At 41.2% G+C, this 20,359-nt stretch overlaps 1 protein-coding gene across 1 annotated transcript in view; it reads left to right on the forward strand.

The window, feature by feature from the left end:
• The window catches only part of LOC137503446 (zinc finger protein OZF-like), a gene marked incomplete at its 3' end in the record, with an annotated part of 113,055 nt that overhangs the window by 43,115 nt on the left and 49,581 nt on the right, over positions 1-20,359 (forward strand). Inside the window, exon 5 of the mRNA XM_068231032.1 lies at positions 9,059-9,777. Within this exon, the coding sequence (XP_068087133.1) occupies positions 9,059-9,777 (719 nt within the window). The remainder of the gene's footprint in view (positions 1-9,058; positions 9,778-20,359) is intronic.

Consider the following 20,359-nt stretch of genomic DNA (forward strand, 5'->3'; position numbering starts at 1 on the left):
CATGTGTTATTGCAATGCACAAGGTAGTTGCCTCTGTGGGTCCGTGGTAGAGTGTCGGCCTCCGGATCCCAAGATAGCGGGTTCAAACCCGGCAGAGGTAGTCGGATTTTTGAAGGGCGGAAAAAAGTCCATTCGACACTCCATGTCGTACGATGTCGGCATGTAAAAGATCTCTGGTGATATATTTGGTATTTACCCGACAAAATTAATTAAATCTCAGCCATAGACGTCCAAGAGAGATCCGGTTTACTCTAGGTCCGCTAGATGGCAGACAGTGTAAACCGGAACGTCGAAATTGACGAGCAGACAGCCAGATGGCGTCAAATCGAAATGTCTGCAAACGGTAGCTGAGGCCATACGATTATTATTATTAATGCACAAGGTTCGTGGAGGATATTCATCAATACAAAATGAAATACCATTTTACTGAAAAAACTAATTGAGAACCTGATAAAACACTTGTAACGTAATCACGTAAAGAAGAATTGCCGCACAGTAATGCACCTTTTCCTTGCTGTGATATGACACAAAACGTGTGACATACAAACCAGTGTCGTATTTTCTGCCACGTGTTGTCTTGTGGTGGCCATATCAATATATTGTGTGATGATCAAGTGGTCTAGCCTGTCTCGTCTGGAATCATTGCCCTCTTTTTTGTTTGTCCACTTATTTTCTCCTAAGAGTGCAATAACAACAAATAGTCGAGCCTCCCAGTACTTTGCTTGTGAGGAAGTCATGCATTCCTCTGGTAGATGTGAATTCAGTGCATACAGCATGAATTGGGAAGTCCCACTTCACGTTACGATGCATTTTGTCCTGTGTGATCGACTTTTCCCATGTGCCTGTTGCAGGCAGATGTCACATTTAGCCAAGATATTTGTATTTCTCTCTCTTCTTTCCTAGGATATATAGAACCACCCTGCGGGGAGGACACAGGTATAGATTTGGATGCTATTCAGCGATGTTATCATTCTACTAAAAATAACACTTGGTCCATGAAGTTATTGAAATAAAATGAAATTCATTCTTTCTGTTACATAACAGCAGTATGGAAAATTCTAAATTCCCATGGAGGGAATTAGATATTTTTCACCAATAGAGCTTGTCAAAAACATATCAGATGTAAGGCTTTTCTGGCGTTTGCTCTATTAACCAGCGTTTTGTCTTAGGTCTGACACTAGACTCGTCAGAGCAAACACCTGAAAAGCCTTACGTCTGATATATAGCAGCAGTATCCCCTACGTGCAATTCAATGTCGTGTCATCTCGAATTCTGGCTCAAGTTTTGATTTTCATGCTCCTTTTAGGTGTAGTGTTAAAGGAACACTCGTAAGAATATTTAAGGACATGATTGCTTGCATTTGCGTTCAAATATTCCAGGATATCAGAACATTGTAATAAAACGCTACAACCTGAGCCATATTCTTTGTCGCCATCATAATATCTATGACAGCAGTATCTGTAGGTGAAATGAAAGCACCGGGGTTGGGGAAAGAGCCATCATCTGCACGTTATCTTTCAGCTTTTTGAGCATTTCATCAGGAATTCATCAGGAATAGTTGTTTCTAGATTGCCAATGGCCTCTGTTAAAGACAGCAATTAAGGGGAAATTGAAATCCCTTTTGATGAAAATATGACTTTTATTTGCCTCAAGTTGTAGCGGGGTCTTTTCTGCTCATTTTGGTGCATCATTTGTTAAATTATGATGGTCCTAAATATGTTTAAAGTAATATAAGAAATATGGCTTACATACCGCAACACTTTCTTCTAAAGCTTGTCTCAGAAATTATTTTATGTGTAAGGACGTGGCATATTCATTTGTTTTAGTTTGGCACGATTGCCAAAACAGATGACATGGTATATTCATTTATTTTAGGTTGGCAGGATTGCCAAAATAATAATGCAGGACATTTGTTTATATTTATCGTAAAGAGTGTGCATTATCCCAGTATTTTTACTTTCAGTATTACTTAGTTGTGGTGTGAAATATTCATAAGTTACTTAGATTCGTATATTCTATTGCAGTGGTGACAAAAAAGCTGTCCATCAATCAGCTAGTAAACAAAACTATGAAGGTACAAGCAGGGGCCTGTTGACAGCTGCAGTAAAAGCTATTTTCAATTGCTCTGAACAAGCTCGAGGGGCTCGCTGTGTCCAATACCTGGGACATGGAGACTCTAAGACAAAGTGCTGTGGTGATACTGTTATTACTATGTTGGAATGTGTAGGCTACTTCCAAAAGAGAATGGGGACACATCTTCGCAAACTGAAAGCACAATATGTGGACAAAAAGGTGTCAGATGGTACAACCAAAAAACATTCTGGAAGGCTCACTGAGAAGATGAACTACAAAACTACTACGGCAAAGTAGTCAGAGAGAATAGCAATGTTTTTACAGGCTATGAGAAGAGCAGTTTGGGCCACGTATTTTCATAAGGGTTCTTCTAATGAGAAATTAGTTCACCATCTGTGCCCTTCTCCTCCAGAAACCTGGTGCAAATATAGGAGAGCTGAGGCAGCTGGAACTGCTGACACTTACCACGACCAGAATGCATTGCCAGAAGCTGTTATGGAAGCAATAAAGCCAATATACCGTGATCTGGCAGCAACGGAACTGTTAAGGAAGTGCTTACATGGGAAGACTCAGAATCCCTACATGTCATTTAACAATTTTGTGTGGTTTCGTTTTCCTAAAAATGTTTTTGTTGGGAAGAAAACATTACATTTGGGTGTATGGGATGCAGTAGTAAAATTTAATGGTGGCAATGTTGGAAGGCTGAGGGTCCTACAGGAACTTGGTGTCAGGATACTCTCAGATGTTTCGATCACGGATAAAAAAGGCAGGAACTGCAGCTCAAAACATGATCAAGAAAGATTGGAGAGAAAGAAGAAACTTGGTGTGGAAGATAAGGAACAGGATCCAGACTGTGGACCAGGGTGCTTCTAGTAATTGCATAAACATTTATTATAATAATCATATGTTTTTCTTGTACAAATAACCTATTATCTCAGAAACGATAACAGATAGACACTTGGAGTCTTCAGATATAGGTAAGTAACATTTGTTAGTGCAATTGCATTTATATCTTGAGAGTTTTGTTAATAAACGTTCCAAAATTTTGAAAAAAAGGTCATTTGTAAAAAAATTGAAACACATTTCCCAACTAAGCTGTCTTCTTTTTTTTATTCAATAATTTCTCGAAATACTGGACCCATGTACTATAACTTATATTGGTCCCCCCAGAGCCCGACTTCTTCTTGGTTATTTGATTTATTTTATCCCATACTTTCCTACTGCCATTGTCCTTGCACTTTTTATTTATATCTGCAGCCAACTTTTGTTGCCATTCCAACTTCGTCTTTCTTAACAATTCTCTGTATTCTTTCCTTTTTTTACAAAATTCGTTTTTAGCTACTTGACCACCATCCACCCTGTATAACCTAAGTGCCTTCATAACTTGTGACTTTTTCTTTACACATTCTGTATTATACCATCCACCTCTTATTTGCGTTTTACTTAGATTTTGCCTCATACCTTTTCCTGCCATTCCTATTAAATTTTCTATCCTGGTTAGGGCTTCCTCCACTCTATTCTCTTCTATCAATTTTACAATACCTATTTTCCAAATCTCAAAATTTTCTCCATTGAAGTACTCTCTGAATTCATTTCCTAATTCTTCTCTCCAACGATACCTAGCTATTTTCCTCTCCTGTACGCTATCGTAAACGATCTCTTGCTCTCCTATCTCTTGAATAATTAATTTTATAGATACTGGCATATGATTTGCCTCTGCCCAATCCTTAATGCTTATCTCTTTGATAATTTGCAAACTATCCCTACAGCATACAACTAGGTCAATAGTACTACCCCCATTTTCTACTATATAGGTTAGTTTTCCATTCTCATTTCCTAATTCTTCTCTCCAACGATACCTAGCTATTTTCCTCTCCTGTACGCTATCGTAAACGATCTCTTGCGCTCCTATCTCTTGAATAATTAATTTTATAGATACTGGCATATGATTTGCCTCTGCCCAATCCTTAATGCTTATCTCTTTGATAATTTGCAAACTATCCCTACAGCATACAACTAGGTCAATAGTACTACCCCCATTTTCTACTATATAGGTTAGTTTTCCACTCTCATCTCCAAGCTCCTCTACCGCGCATAACTCTAGTAGTTTTTCTCCATTTCTGTTACATTCTTTATCCTGGCTATTTCTATTAACTAGTAATACCCCGTCCACAAGTTGACTATAAACTGGTTTCTTGTCCCCTATCCTCGCGTTAAGATCGCCCATAATAATAATAATGCTTGCCTGATCATACGTACTTCTCATTCGTCTGATTTCTGTCGCTAAATTCTCAAAAAAATCATTCTGCGCAAATGGAGAGCTCAAAGATGGATTATATATAAAAGCTATACATATTTCATTCCTCCAATTAACCCTATCTAATATGCTTATCCAGATTAATTCCTTAAACTCAGATTCTAACCGCTGTATTCTATCTTTTAAGTTGTTTTTGATAACCACTTTAATTCTGCCCGATATCCTTCCTCTATTGGATCTCCTTGATCCATATTGACTCCATACGATACACCCTTCTATCTTTAAGTCTTTCTTGTAATCAGCCCAAGTTTCTACAAGCCCAAGGATGTTCATTTCTTCTTGTAGCTCTTTAAAGTCTTCGTTACCTATTTTGCTCCATACTCCTTCAATGTTAACACATGATACCTTTAACTCTAGTTATTTTTTACTTCTATGTTCTAAACTCCCTGACTTACTTCTAGTTATTCTAGATCTTTCCACTTCCATTATACTTTCCTCCGGAGAGCAAATAACGTCCTTCTCAGATAGTTCTTCTGTGAGTTTTAATCTACTACCTGAACCCATCCCCTTCTTCTGAAAAAAGTCTTTTAGACTCACTGACCTACGCCTGAATGTATCCTCAGCTCCTCCACGCGGCGCCGCTGTTGACATCCGGGTCGCCTCGTCGTTCCTCCCACTGTTATTTAACTCCGCTGGAAGATCTTTCCCAGCCAGAGTCTTAGTTCTGTCATCAGGTGTGCCGCTACTTCCTGGATTCGTGTCGACTCAACTGTCAGCTGTTTGTCCATCCTCCTCCACTAGGTGTTCGTCCCTCTGCCGTCTTCTGTTCCTCTGTAGAGTATGCAGATCGCTGTTGTCATCAGATTGTACGTTATCAGCCACTGTGCAGGCAGCTGACTGACACATTCCTTCCTCTACAGGCCGTTGCACTTCCTGGTGTGATGAACTCAACTGTCTATCCATTTCTCGTAGCTGTGCAATTGACCAGATACGCGGCCAGTTACTGTCACCTACTATAAGACGTTTGCCTCTTATGTATGCTTTTAGTCCATAGTCCCTAGCTTTTACTAGGTGAAATCGCAAGACTCTCTGTTCCATGATTGTCTCTTTATCCATATCTCTTCTTACCCAAATCCTTTCTCCTTTCAAGTTCTTCCCATTGAGGATAATTTTGTTCGCCTTCAAAGCAGAAATCAACTTAACCTTAATAGGTCTTTTCCCTTTGACTCTCCCCAGCCTATATATTTCATCAATATCTTCTTCTTTACAATTTATCTTGATATGGTTATTTATAATATCCAACACTTTATTCGTTAGATCATTCGAATCCTCCTTTTCCTTCTCTGGAATGCCGTATATGAAAATATTTTTCCTCTTTGCGTCCTGGATAGTCATTTTCAGTTGCCACTTTAATTTATCAGTTTCTCCTTCAATCTCCTTCATATTCGACTTCAATAATTCTATTTCCCTAGAGTTTTCCACCACCTTTTCTGTCATAATTATTCTCTCTTCTTTTATACAGTCTTTCATTTCTGTCATGTCATTTCTCAGCTCGCGAATTAACTCCCTCGTTTGCTCACACTGGCAAGCATCTCTGACTATTTCCCTAATCTTATCTATGTCCTCCCAGCTCAATGAACCCGTTGGTCTAGGGTTCATTTCTATGCCTCCTATTATCAGAAGAATTGCCACCACTGCTGCTACCATCATAGTTCCCTCAAGCCCAGATTTTCGTAAATGCACCTTATCACTTGGCGTACACACACACTTCACTCGCCCGTGCCATCGACCTATGGCCGCGCGATATTGCTCTAAAGCAATATTCATACTTCTCACTCAGCACTCACTGCACAATACAACCTCTCGCTTCGCTAGCTCGATTACAACTGATGAACTAAGCTGTCGTATTGAGTGTAGATCAGTGTACATTATGGGTACTCAATAACCTTCAGTAAAAATTTCAAGTCTCTACTTGAAATAATTTATGAGAAAATGGGTCATCAGTATGGTGAATATCTATATATATATATATATATAATAAGAGTTTTGTCTGTACATTGCTCAGAATTTGAGAAGGATGGTATTTTTGTATCGGTCATGTCTACAGTAACAAGGAAATGCATTTTTTACTTTTCCGTAATGTCTGTCTGTCTGTCTGTATGTACACGCATCACGAGAAAACGGCTGAAGATAATTTAATGAAAATCGGAATGTAAAATCGGGTGATGAACCGCTTTAATCTAGGCTATAACTTATTTTATTCACGCTGAATGAAATGGTAGTTTAGGGGAAGGCCTGAAATTTAATTCTCAAATATTTATGTATTTGTGTTCCTATCTTAATGAAAATCGGTATGCAAAGTCGGGGTAATAAGTTGATATAATCTAGGCCATAAATAATTGTATTCACGCTGAGTGATGGCAGTTTAGGGAATGCCTAAAATTTAATTTTCAAATATTTATATTGTTAGTGGTCGTATCTTAATGGAAATCGGTAGACAGAGATGGGAAATAAGTCGCTACAATATAGGTTATACATAATTGTATTCACACTGAGAAAATGGTAGTTTAGGGGAAGGCCTAAAATTTAATTCTGACATATTTATTATATTTGTGGTCGTATCTTAACGAAAATTGGTATACAAAGTCGGGGAATAAGTCGCTATAATCTATGCCATCAATAATTGTATTCGCACTGAGTGAAATGTTAGTTTCGGGGAAGGCATGAAAGGTAATTCTAAAATAAGTTATTTATGTTATTAGTGGTCGTATCGATGAATACTACATAACTAACATAACTTTAGTTATGTCGTAAGTTAGTAGTAGTTATGTAAGAAGTTATTAAATTTCCGATCACTTATGTCTCACATTGTTACCGTACCGCATATAATCACGGAGATATTCATGAATTTGGATTTTTTGTTACTAAGCCCATATCAGCGCCGAGTCACGAGAAAATGGGTAAACAGAATTTAGTGAATATAGGTATGTACGATCTGAGAATAAGGAACTACAGTCTACGATATAAATAATTTTTAAGACGCCCTAATATCATAGAGTCGAAAGATAACTAACGTGAAGGCCTGCAATATAGAAAGCACAGAAACTTTATCAACAATAACATTACATTGACCATTGTTTGTTGTGATGTGCTTTTTGTCTTCTGTTTCCACTCATCCCCGATAGATATGATTACTGCAGCGTACCGAAGTTTTTTTAATTTGCTTTACGTTGCACCGACACAGGTAGGTCTTGTAGCGATGATGGGATAGGAAAGGAATAAGGGTGTGAAGGAAGCGGCCTAGGCTTTAATTAAGGTACAGTCTGGTGTGACTGGTGCGAAAATGGAAAACCACGGAAAACCATATTCAGGGATGCTGGCAGTGGGGTTCGAATCCACTATCTCCCGGATGCAGGCTCACATTTGCGCGCCTCTTACCGCACGGCCAACTCGCTTCGTCGTACCGAGTGTAACAGCCTGCCTGTATATTGGCGGGAAGAACCTGGGGAGTTAAATAACTTTCTTCTTTAGCATGCTATTCCTCTGGTTCATACATTTTCTGATATTACTGGTACGTAACACACTGGTTCATCATAGCAATCGAGCTATTCAATCTCTCCTGAGGCACTGATTGGAATGAGTAGTGTGCATATTTAACGGAATAATGAGAGGGGAGTGTTCACGGCAGTCTGCGACCTGGTTATTCCAGCTCTGAAACTTTGGACTGTTAGATCGGCACCGTAATACTGTTCGTTGAAAGTGAGAAAATGTGCGGTTTTTCATTTGATCGAGTATTTTATATGATAACATTGCTTTCAATCGCTACATTCCTACTTACGTTTTTGTAATGACCTATGTTTAATTCAGTTAAGAAAATCACCAAGTCAGTATTTCTGAGAATCCCGTAGCGAAGCACGGGTATATCAGCTAGTAACATTATAAGCATAGGGCTTTTAGTCTCCACTTAAAACGTAGACTGATGTAATACATGGTAGTAGTACGAACTTCCTTGTATGAACCTACTGTCCTTCATTTACAGTATGTCGGATCTGATTGCACATCAAAGCTATATAATTAGAAATTGCCACACTGATATTTTATAATGCTGCACTGGTATGAATACAATGTACAAATACAATAAGTATATTTTCGGGAGAGTAAATAATATTTATAAATGATTTGCCATGGTTCAGCAGATCTTGCAGACTGTCGGCAAACAATGTTCTCGACTTTATTAATATCTACAAGACTGAGATTCTTTGAAACAATCGCAAAAAGGGCTTTTACAAAATTATTACTCGCCTGCCACAAACTGCAGTGTGGTTGAACAAGATCAAATCATATGCCGTCCTTTATCTAGGAGGACAGACGTATACGGATTTAAATACATACATATTTACCGGATTAAAGACCTTGTACTTTTTTTAATGGACCATTTCTGATGAGGGCTACAAGCTCGTGCATTCCTATATCGTCAGGAGTTTCTTGCGCATAATAATGTCATTCGAGAGAAAGGTCGCAATATGTCCTCGTAACAAGTGACAGATTTTCAAATTTATTACACCCTGAATTTGACCTCACATGATGTTTACTCTCAGGAATGTGATGTTCATGAGTAACATGTGATGTCAGTGAGTGGAATGTTCAGTAGCTTTTCCTTAGTGTGAGAGTTGTAGCGGAGTTGACTGTTATATAATTCTTAACATCGTTTTCATCTTTTCACTGTAGGTCGAAACAAGAGGTGAGCTGCGCAGATCATCAACCTCCGGATAACGGAGGAACTTATTTCAGGTGCAATATCTGTGGAGAATTCTTCAGCCACAAAGTCAATCTGAATCGTCACATGCGGACACACACGCGCGATAATAAACATTGGTGCAATGTCTGTGACAAATCCTTCAGAGAGGAAGTCCATTTAATACTCCACATGCGGACTCACACAGGCGAGAAGCCACACTTTTGCAATGTCTGTAGTAAATCGTACAGCCTCAAATGTGTTCTGACGCGTCACATGCGGAATCACACGGGCCAAAAGCCGCATTGCTGCGATGTCTGTGGTAAATCCTTCAGCCAGAAATACCATTTAGGAGATCACATGCGGACTCACACAGGCGAGAAGCCACACTTGTGCAATGTCTGTAGTAAATCGTACAGCCTCAAAGGTACTCTGACACGTCACATGCGGATTCACACGGGCCAAAAGCCGCATTGGTGCAATGTCTGTGGCAAATTCTTCATCCAGAAAAACCATTTAGGAGATCACATGCGAACTCACACAGGCGAGAAGCCACACTTGTGCAATGTCTGTAGTAAATCCTTTAGCCTCAAAGGTACCCTGACATGTCATATGCGGACTCACATGGGCCAAAAGCCGCATCGCTGCGATGTCTGTGGTAAATCTTTCAGCCAGAAAATCTATTTGAGAGATCATATGCGCATTCACACAGGTGAGAAGCCGCATTGTTGCAATGTCTGTGGCAAATCCTTCAGCCAGAAAATCTATTTGAGAGATCATATGTGCATTCACACAGGTGAGAAGCCGCATTGTTGCAATGTCTGTTGCAAATCCTTCAGCCAGAAAATCTATTTGAGAGATCATATGCGCATTCACACAGGTGAGAAGCCGCATTGTTGCAATGTCTGTGGCAAAGTCTTCAGACAGAAAAACCATTTAAGTTATCACATGCGGACTCACACAGGCGAGAAGTCATTTTCCTGCAAACTCTGTGGTAAATCTTTCAGCATGAAAAACAATTTAAGCGATCACATGCGGACTCACACAGGCGAGAAGCAATTTTCTTGCAATATCTGTGGAAAATCCTTCAGCCTCAAAATCAATGTGAATCACCACATGCGCAATCACACGGGTGTTAGCCACAATGATGCTGTGCCTATGGCGAATCCTCCAGCCCGAAAGTCCGTTTAATAATTCACATGCGGACTCACACGGACGAGAAGCCGCATTGCTGTAATGTCCGTGTCAAATCCTTCATCTAAAAAGTCCATTTAAGACTCCACATGCGGACTCACACAGGCGAGAAGCCACACTGGTGTAATCTCTGTAGTAAATCGTTCAGCCCCAAAGTTAATCTGAATCGTCACATGCGGAATCCCACGGGCGATAAGCCACAATCCTGCAATGTCTGTGGCAAATCCTTCAGCCAGAAAATCTATTTCAGAGATCACATGCGGACTCACATAGGCGGGAAGCCATATTGTTGCAATATGTGAGGTAAATCCTTCAGCCTCAAAGTCGACCTGAATTGTCAAATGCAGACTCAAACGGGCGATAAGCCATAATGCTACCATGTCTGTCGCAAATCCTTCAGCCAGAAAATCCATTTAAGATATCACATGCGCACTCACACAGGCGAGAAGCCATATTGCTGCAATATCTATGGTAAATCCTTCAGCTTCAAAGTCCATCTGACACGTCACATGCGGACTCACACAGGAGAGAAGTCACATCGCTCTAATGTCCTTGGGAAGTCGTGCAGCTAGGAAGTCCATTTAAGATTTCACATGTGGACTCACACGGGCGAGAAGTCACAACGTTGGTCACGATTTCCTGGATCTCTTAGGGTCTGAGTTACTTATCGTTCTAGAAAACTACGTTGGCTGAAAGGGATAAAGCTAGAATAGGCATCAATAGTTTTAACTTCGGAAGTTGTGTGGCACTCGAATTGGATCACCATCTTCCATGGGTATAAAATCTTCCCAACATAAATTTGGTGTCAAATTATTAATGCACACAACGGTATGAGTCCACATGAGATCTGTTAGACCGACTCTGTGGCCTGCTGCAGTGTCGGTGGCAAATCCTGCAGCCACGACGCTATTAGGCCTACCATTTGGTTCGAAGTTTTCCGTATGAATGCATTTGACAGTAATAGAGCAACACGGGTTCTAAAATGGGAGCTACGTCGGAATTGTCTCACGAGGTCATTGTCCCCTTGCAAGGTCATTGACCCCCATGACGTCACGGTCACGTGCTCACGTCGTCACGGCCACGAATTATTGTTTACAAACAAGGCCACGTGCTCGTGTTTTGACAGCTGTCATCTTGACGGGTCCTAAAATCATTTTTTTGAGCTAGTAGTTAAACATTTTCTTCAATCAGGGAAAGCTCTCCCCACCTGGAAGTGAACCGGTACTTACAGTATTAAAGCAATCTTAGACTAAAATGAACAATAGAAGGACCACTAGGAAATGTTTACTTCATTATATTGAATGTAATTGGTGAGAAACTGTACTGTTTTAATTTTTGAATCCTTTGTGGACGAACGTACTAAGTGCTTTCATACTGTGATACGGAGTTCGTTTCTTCCCAATGACAAAGCTCTTGTTTTCGTTTATACAGTAACGTGTACGTACATATTTTATGCTGTTTACTGAAAATCTCCTGAAAAAATTTCTCTGCATGTGAATTTTAGATTTACAAGGTTTCCATGTACTTAAACATTTAAGTGGAATAAATGATACGAAACGAACTGTTATGTTGGTTAGAGCTTCCGAGGTACCCGTTTTATATACCTACAATTTTTAATTGTCACCAACTGATTACATTACACTAAAATATAGGTAATATGTACAGTATTTGTAGTCTTCACTGTGTTTTTTCCTTTACAGCTGTTCATTATGATACACACGGAAGCAGATCGTGTAACATACCCTCCTCGGTTTCACATAATTCGTGTGATTCGATTCTGGAACGCGATCGTTTTCTTGGTATGTAAACTTTCCATCCTAGGCACCCTTTCCGTAACAAGGAGTTCTCATCAACTGAGACGATGCCATCAGTGGTAAAAGCTTCCAAAAATTTTGATACCACGGGGTCATGTACTGGCTCTATCTTTTATACTTTGGGAGGAATTTGTTCATTATACGCCTCATTGTCAGATAAATGTGAAAAGATGTGGAGGAATATCTAATAATATTAATAATGGCTTTACGTTTCACTAACTAATTTTGTGCTTTTCGTAGACGCTGAGGTGCTGGAATTTAGTCAAGAACTTATATTCCGTGCCAGTAAATCTACTGATACGGAGCTGATGTATTCGTGCACCTTGAAATACCACCGGACTGAGCCAGGTTCGAACATGCCAAGCTGGGGTCTGAGGCCGGCCAGCGCCTCAACCGTCTGAGCCACTCAGCCTGGCAAGATAAAATGACTTCCGTTTCACCCGCTCATAGGAAATAGGAGTTGGTAGTCAACCAGCAATTGCAAGAAATGTAATGTCCTTATTTAGTTTTCTGTACAATCCCTCGTGGCAACAATATGCCCATAAGAATCTTTATTTCGTCCCTATTTGTACGGACACGGTCTTGACTTCTACCCCTTCGTTTTTTCCTACTAAACTGAGTTTTATATGCGATTTTCTTCTGGGTACCTTTTGTATGTTCTGGCATAATTCGTGATGAAAAAAATCAAATATTTCGCTCGGTTTTGCTTTCCCTAAACTCTCGACCTTTTTGTATCATGATGGAATTTTGGGTCAAAGTGGGGCCTTCCTTGTCCTTTTTAGGTCCAGGTTGACGAAGAAGTTACACTGATTGGACTGTTATCAGTATTATCGTCACCGTCACTGTCATGATCGCTACTTGAACAAGAATCGATCACGTGTTATCTCTTTACTGCAAAATTTTCGCATTAGCTGGGCCCGAACTCTGTACATTCCAGGCTGCAGTACTTATTCCATGTACATTCCTGTCACGAATTCCCCTGCGGCAGAATTGCCTTCACTAAGATCACTATCGCCCACACTAAATATCAACATTTCGTTTATGATGATCCATAAATCATCTTCCTCTAACGGTGGGGACTGATGATTTCTTTCAGACATTTTAGCGGAAGAAATGTAAGAAAAGGAAATGAATAGAACCCTTGTCTCAGCAGTTGGGAGGAAATTAATGAATTGAATTACAGAACACATGCGTACGATAATAAATGTTGTGCAACTCGCAGTAAACGCACACTCCAATCGTGAAAAATGAACCCAACCCAAGAACTCAAAGTCACAGTTCTAAAGTATCACCAGAGAGGTCTCTTGATTATCACGATCTCCAGAAATACCTTCTAAGGCAATATAATTTCATCCAAGAGACGATTAGGCTTCGGCGCGAGGGTATTGGGCTTCAGGCCGTTCTTGCCCAGACGTAAGTTGCGTTCTGTATGATACATTGGAATTGAGGGAATATAGTTTAAAAAATCACATCAGAGTGCAGACTCATCCAGGATACGCTACTGAAAAAGAAATTAACTTCTGCAGGCAGGTAACTGAGAAAAATATATTAATTATGGGCGGATACTTTTTATGGCGATAAAGGATGGAAAAGAACGTGGTTTCTGTTGGGGTATAGCAACAGCATTTGCCTAATTTCAAATGTTAAACCACGGAAATCAGACTTCAGAGCTGCCGACAATGGGGCTCAAACCCACTATCCCCCGAACGCAAGCCCACTAGTCACCGAAAACTTAACGGAATTGATTGCACATCATCTTGTAATTTATAAAAAAACGTAGTCCACATTCTCACTCACGAGAAATGGGGTTATGTTTGGTTTACGCACCTCCGCTCTAAAACACTGAGAACTATTACTTAAATCTTACATCATTCTTGCACCATCACTTAAAATCATTTTCGTCTCTCAATCATAACTCTTGGTCACGATTTCCTCGATCTCTTAGGGACTGAGTTACTTATCGTTCTAGTAAGCTACGTTGGCTGAAAGGGATAAAGGCAGAATATGCATCAATAGTTTTAACTTCGGAAGTTGTGTGGCACTCGAATTTGATCACCACCTTCCATGCTTATAAAATCTTCCTAACATAAATTTGGTATCTAATTATTGATGCACACAACGCTATTAGGCCTATCATTTGGTTCGAAGTTTTCCATATGAATGCGCTTGACAGTAGTAGAGCAACACGGTTCTAAAACAATGGGAGCTACGTCAGCATTTTCTCACGAGGTCATTGTCCCCTCCCAAGGTCATTGACCCCCATGACGACACAGCCACGAATTATTGTTTACAAACAAGGCCACGTGCTCGTGTTTCGACAGCTGTCATCTTGACGGGTCCTAAAATCACTTTTGAACACGTGCTTGTGTTTTGGCGCGGGATTTGATTAAGTTAGTGACCCTAACCTTACAAACGTCATCTTGAGAGCTTCTAACCTCACCCCATGTTCTTTTGACAGGTGTGAGGAGCGGAATTTGAATAAGTGTGTGACCCTAACCTCACTGCTGTCGTCTTGACGGGACTTAGAAGCACACCACGTGCTATCGACAAGGGTGAGGTGCGGAATTTTAAAAAAGAGAAGCACTCCCACCTCACAGCTCTCATCTAGACGGGACTTAGCCAAACACCGCGTGCTTTTGGCAAGGGAGATGTGGGATATTTTGAAAAGTAGAACGATCCTAACCTCACAGCTGTTATCCTGACGGGACTTAGCCACACACCACCTGCTTTTAGCAGGTATGTGGCGCGGAATTTTGAAAAAGAGAAGGACTCTAACCTCACAGCTGTCACCTTGACGGGACATAGCCACACACCACGTGCTTTTTTGATTGACAGCTGTTAACACGACCGCGTGCTGTGGCATGAGTGCAAGGCTAACCACACAGACGCTACACAGGTCCTCTTGCTAGATCTACCTTCCCCGACACCATCTTCGAGGGGCCTAAACTTACAGGGCCCGATTTTTAAGGCCAGATGCACTTCAGACGCCATCTTGCCAGATTCCCCTTCCCGACAACATCTTGGAGGGGTCTAACATTACAGTGCCTTAGTTTTAAGGCTAGATGCCCTTCCCTTCGCCATCCTGCTAGGACTTAGCCACACACCACTTGCTTTTGGCAAGTATGAGGCGCAGAATTTTGAATAAGTGAAGGACCCTAACCTCACAACTGTCATCTTGATGGGACTTAGCCTCACACCACGTGCTTTTGGAAGGTGTTGGGCGCGGACACACCACGTGCTTTTGACAAGGGTGAGGTGCGAAATTTTAAATAATAGACGCCACCTCCATTATGTCATCTTGGAGGGTTCTATTCTTACAAGGCCCTAGTTTTACGGCAATATGCCCTTCCCGACATCATCCCGCCAGTTCCCCATTCCGACCCTATCTTGGTAGATTTACGTCTCCATCCGATGGACAAATAACTATGATCACACCTCCTCTTCCTTTACCTAAAACACATCTCTACTTAGTTGCACACCTGCGTTATCGTAAGGTCTGATTGAGGCTTTACGTCTCCATCCGACACATAGACGGCCTCCTCATCGTCTGACCCACTCCCTTCTTCTCCCTATCGTCTCTCCCTAGGTGCCTTCCCTCCTCCGATGCCTTTTATAACGCAGGGATGAAAATAATATAAAATGAATAATGTAAGCCACCAGCGCAGTTAAGTCACCACACTAGCGGTTAGCAAACAAACACCGGTCGGTACAGCCTATGAATCGGTGTGAAATAGACAGTTACCAAAAGCAAAATGAAAGTCAGAAACAAGATAGGAAAATTACACCAATCAAGTACTTACCATGCGGCCCATAAAATCACCCAGAGGAAAAAAAGGCTAGATCCCTTGTTTTGGCGTTGAACCACTTAGATAATGAAAGAAAACTCTTGATTAACTTTTCAAAAACTTTAATCAAGGAATGAAAACTTATCATTTAACCAAAACTAACATCGTCTCATCTGAGAGAATAAAAATGGTTTCGTTTGAAAATAAACAGTGAAAAATAGAGAATAACACAGACTGAAAACGCAGGCCTATCAGGTAATAACACTGATGGAAATCATTAACTAAAAAGAAATGGCTCTAATTTATAACACCAAATTCATTACAAGAAAAGGTTCGGATTGATAACCTTACTATTACAGACAATTATACGAATAAAAACTTAAATTGACTACAGAAAGTGTACACGGGCCCGTTTGTTAACGTAAATAAAATGAAATTAAAACTAAAGCTTAAACCTTGGGAAAACCCACTCATTTGATCAGTTTAATTGAAATAGTTAAGAATATGAGGGTTCGCAGAAACATAAAACTCTAGCCCAATTAATAAACTGCGAGGACAAAAATCCAATCCACGAGCGATAATCACACAGGAAAACAGGAGGAAAACAAGAAGAGACCAAGCGAGGATAGGGAAATCTTTCACTTCAGTCGAAAATACATCAGTAATCTTAAGTCACACAACCAACACGCAAAACCTACCGGCAACAATCAACAATCACGCCCAAAAAGAAAAGCGTTGCCATGACAACCCAAAAAACACGCCGCGTCCCACAATAAGGTACAAGGCACAACGAAGGCGAGAAACCCAAAAAAAACTAGAAATTCACTAAACATAAAATACCGGAAAAATAGAAGCATGATTTCCTTAAAAAGAACAAGGAAACAAGAATTATATGCTACTGCAAAACCTCGCACAGAATAAAGGCAACAGAGTGCCGCGACACAATTTGAATTTACATGATTAATTAACGGGTGAAAATGATGGTTAATAAGTAAAATCTCCTTATTTTCATAGTCTTTACATGCCTATAAGCTTGATATTTTAGTAGAAATAACCAAACGACCGTCCGGTATGTAGTTTCCAAAAAAATTAATTTCACGAACTTCCACCATGAAATAGTTAATTTCAAAACACGGATCACATGAATTTCCTCGCAGTTTCATAATCACAGGATATAACTGGCCAAATGATGAACCACTTACTTGGGTGAAGCAGACGCTCAGCGAAGATGAGTTATATCCTCACATACTTACAGACGCTTACTGAAGAGTTTGGTTTCCCAGGTCAGAATTAGTTAAAACCATTTACTAATAGGGCGATGCAGAAGATGAAGTAAAACGGGTTTCAAACCCATATCTCAAGTCCCTCAGCCGGGGTCTATTCTCCAACATGACGCCAACATCTTGAGAATCCCATTAACGCAACTGCACGCCATGACTCGCAGCAACGAATTGTTATAGTACAAAATGGCGAGGTTTGCTCCCTCGGGCAGTAGCCGCGCTCCGATAGGTAGAAGAGCGCGCGGGGAGGGGAACTCTATTGTGGGTGATTGACGGAAGATAGCAGCACATATTAGACGAGGAATGAAACAGTCCGCACCATACAGAAATGCGAGAATGTATTGACGTTGTCATTAGTCCACAATAAGGCATATAAATAATGTTCAATAAGTATCACTAAAACACTTAGTATACGAGGGAAACCATACGCTTAGTCGTATAGAATAATTAAGTTTTTTTACGGCGATGTTGCCAGTTCAAAATAGGTTCTCAGGGTAGGGTAAATTGCGTTACACCGTAACAGCCCTCCCCCCCCCCCCCCCGAAGCCTAGTGTATTCACTGAAATAGCTGCCAGTTCAGTTTAGTGGTCAAGAAGTAAGCTAAATTTCAAATCATGTCCACATTAGATAGAGACCACAAATGACGACTTCATGTATGCATAACAATAACACGCCGACCTTGAGTCATTTTAATGTCACAATCCTCACTTCAGTTCAAGTTTGTGGTGGCAAGAGTTTAGTAAACAAATCACGCTTCCCTCAAACAGGGTTCCATTTACCTAACGTTCATACCCATTAGATTTAATTGAATTTTCGCACTCTAGGCGGTGCGCCTCTAGTTAAGCCAGTTACATATTACTATTCACCCGTTTAAAGAAAATTAAGATTAAGTTCATAATTACAGTTTAGAGAATAAATATTCTCTAGGTTACCAAGAAATGCACTATCTCGCCCATTTCCTTTTGACATAATAGTCAAACATGTAAGCAAAAGAAAAGGAAAAATCACAAGGAGAGAAACAAGTCCGGTGATACATACAGTAAAGAAAATTAAAAAAATCAATAATAAATCACACATAGCTTAACTTAGTAGAAGGCGGACTCAAGACTAAATCGTACCAATTGACCCACCAAACTATATTACACAAGGAAACAAATTAGGTTTAACTAAAGTAGGTACGAACCAAATAATCTACCAGCACCCAAAGATCACAAGATTACTACACATAATAGATAGACACAGGCAAAGGTAATTTTAACCCACCCTACTCCAAAGGTGGAACATAAATGTCAAGCTTACAGTACTTACCTCAATGTACCAAATGGTTCAATACACTAAATTTAAACGTTGGAGGTGAATGAGAATAATGGATGTAACGTCCACTAAGGTTCCCTACCTATACAGGGAGCCACAGCGAGAATAATCAATTCACGTGCTCCACCGGAGAACCCTTACCACTATAAGAAAAATCCCCAAAACCAGCAATATACCAAGATACAATCTCCAAAACACAGCTTTACTTAAACACCCACAGACGGATAAGATGAGTAAGAACCCCCTTTTAAAAAAACAGACTGAGATCTACAGAACAGTGAGCCACTGGTTCATTAATTTTTAAGAACCCACCATAATTCAACCCAAATAACTAATTAGACCATAAAGAATGGCAGATTTTAAATCATAAGTAATTGACCCCGCATAACCCAGAAGGACACATCAAGCAGAGCAACTACCGACCAGAGCATAAACATTGTGAAGCCATAACTGCCTTTCCAAGCAAAGGAAACCCTGGGTAGAATGAGTTGGAGACCTCTGTGTAGGGAGCGCAACAGTCATTCCGCGGGGGTACACTAAGCAAGGAACAAACTAGCACAGAGGTAAGTACCATTCAAGAATTGATGGATAAGGCTTCAGGAGGACATAACACGGAGTCACATAACCAACCCACATTGGAAGAGGAAAAACTGGAACACCTTCCACAATAGTACACTCAATTAAAACAGAAAAGGTAATGAGATACCTCAATTAGATGACTACTGGGGACGTGATGGGCAATAACCCAACATCGCACATAACTGATAGCCCAAAGAACCTCGCCACTACACGGTTATTTAAAAATAGGTTATATCCGTAGATACACACTGCTGCCCATGAGCAAACAGGACCACTTCCCCACCAACAGGAGAGTGGAAATATTATATATACACTGACTGACAGAGCAAATGCAACACCAAGAAGGAGTGGTCAGAACTTTATGCCAATTGCAGGGTAGACTGACGTCACTGAGGTATGCTCATGATGTGAAATGCGCCGCTGTGCTGCGCACGTAGCGAACGATAAATGGGACACGGCGTTGGCGAATGGCCCACTTCGTACCGTGATTTCTCAGCCGACAGTCATTGTAGAACGTGTTGTCGTGTGCCACAGGACACGTGTATAGCTAAGAATGCCAGGCCGCCGTCAACGGAGGCATTTCCAGCAGACAGACGACTTTACGAGGGGTATGGTGATCGGGCTGAGAAGGGCAGGTTGGTCGCTTCGTCAAATCGCAGCCGATACCCATAGGGATGTGTCCACGGTGCAGCGCCTGTGGCGAAGATGGTTGGCGCAGGGACATGTGGCACGTGCGAGGGGTCCAGCCGCAGCCCGAGTGACGTCAGCACGCGAGGATCGGCGCATCCGCCGCCAAGCGGTGGCAGCCCCGCACGCCACGTCAACCGCCATTCTTCAGCATGTGCAAGACACCCTGGCTGTTCCAATATCGACCAGAACAATTTCGCGTCGATTGGTTGAAGGAGGCCTGCACTCCCGGCGTCCGCTCAGAAGACTACCATTGACTCCACAGCATAGATGTGCACGCCTGGCATGGTGCCGGGCTAGAGCGACTTGGATGAGGGAATGGCGGAACGTCGTGTTCTCCGATGAGTCACGCTTCTGTTCTGTCAGTGATAGTCACCGCAGACGAGTGTGGCGTCGGCGTGGAGAAAGGTCAAATACGGCAGTAACTATGGAGCGCCCTACCGCTAGACAACGCGGCATCATGGTTTGGGGCGCTATTGCCTATGATTCCACATCACCTCTAGTGCGTATTCAAGGCACGTTAAATGCCCACCGCTACGTGCAGCATGTGCTGCGGCCGGTGGCACTCCCGTACCTTCAGGGGCTGCCCAATGCTCTGTTTCAGCAGGATAATGCCCGCCCACACACTGCTCGCATCTCCC

The sequence above is a fragment of the Anabrus simplex genome, unplaced genomic scaffold (assembly GCF_040414725.1).
Source record: "Anabrus simplex isolate iqAnaSimp1 unplaced genomic scaffold, ASM4041472v1 ctg00000125.1, whole genome shotgun sequence".
Classification (NCBI taxonomy): domain Eukaryota; kingdom Metazoa; phylum Arthropoda; class Insecta; order Orthoptera; family Tettigoniidae; genus Anabrus; species Anabrus simplex.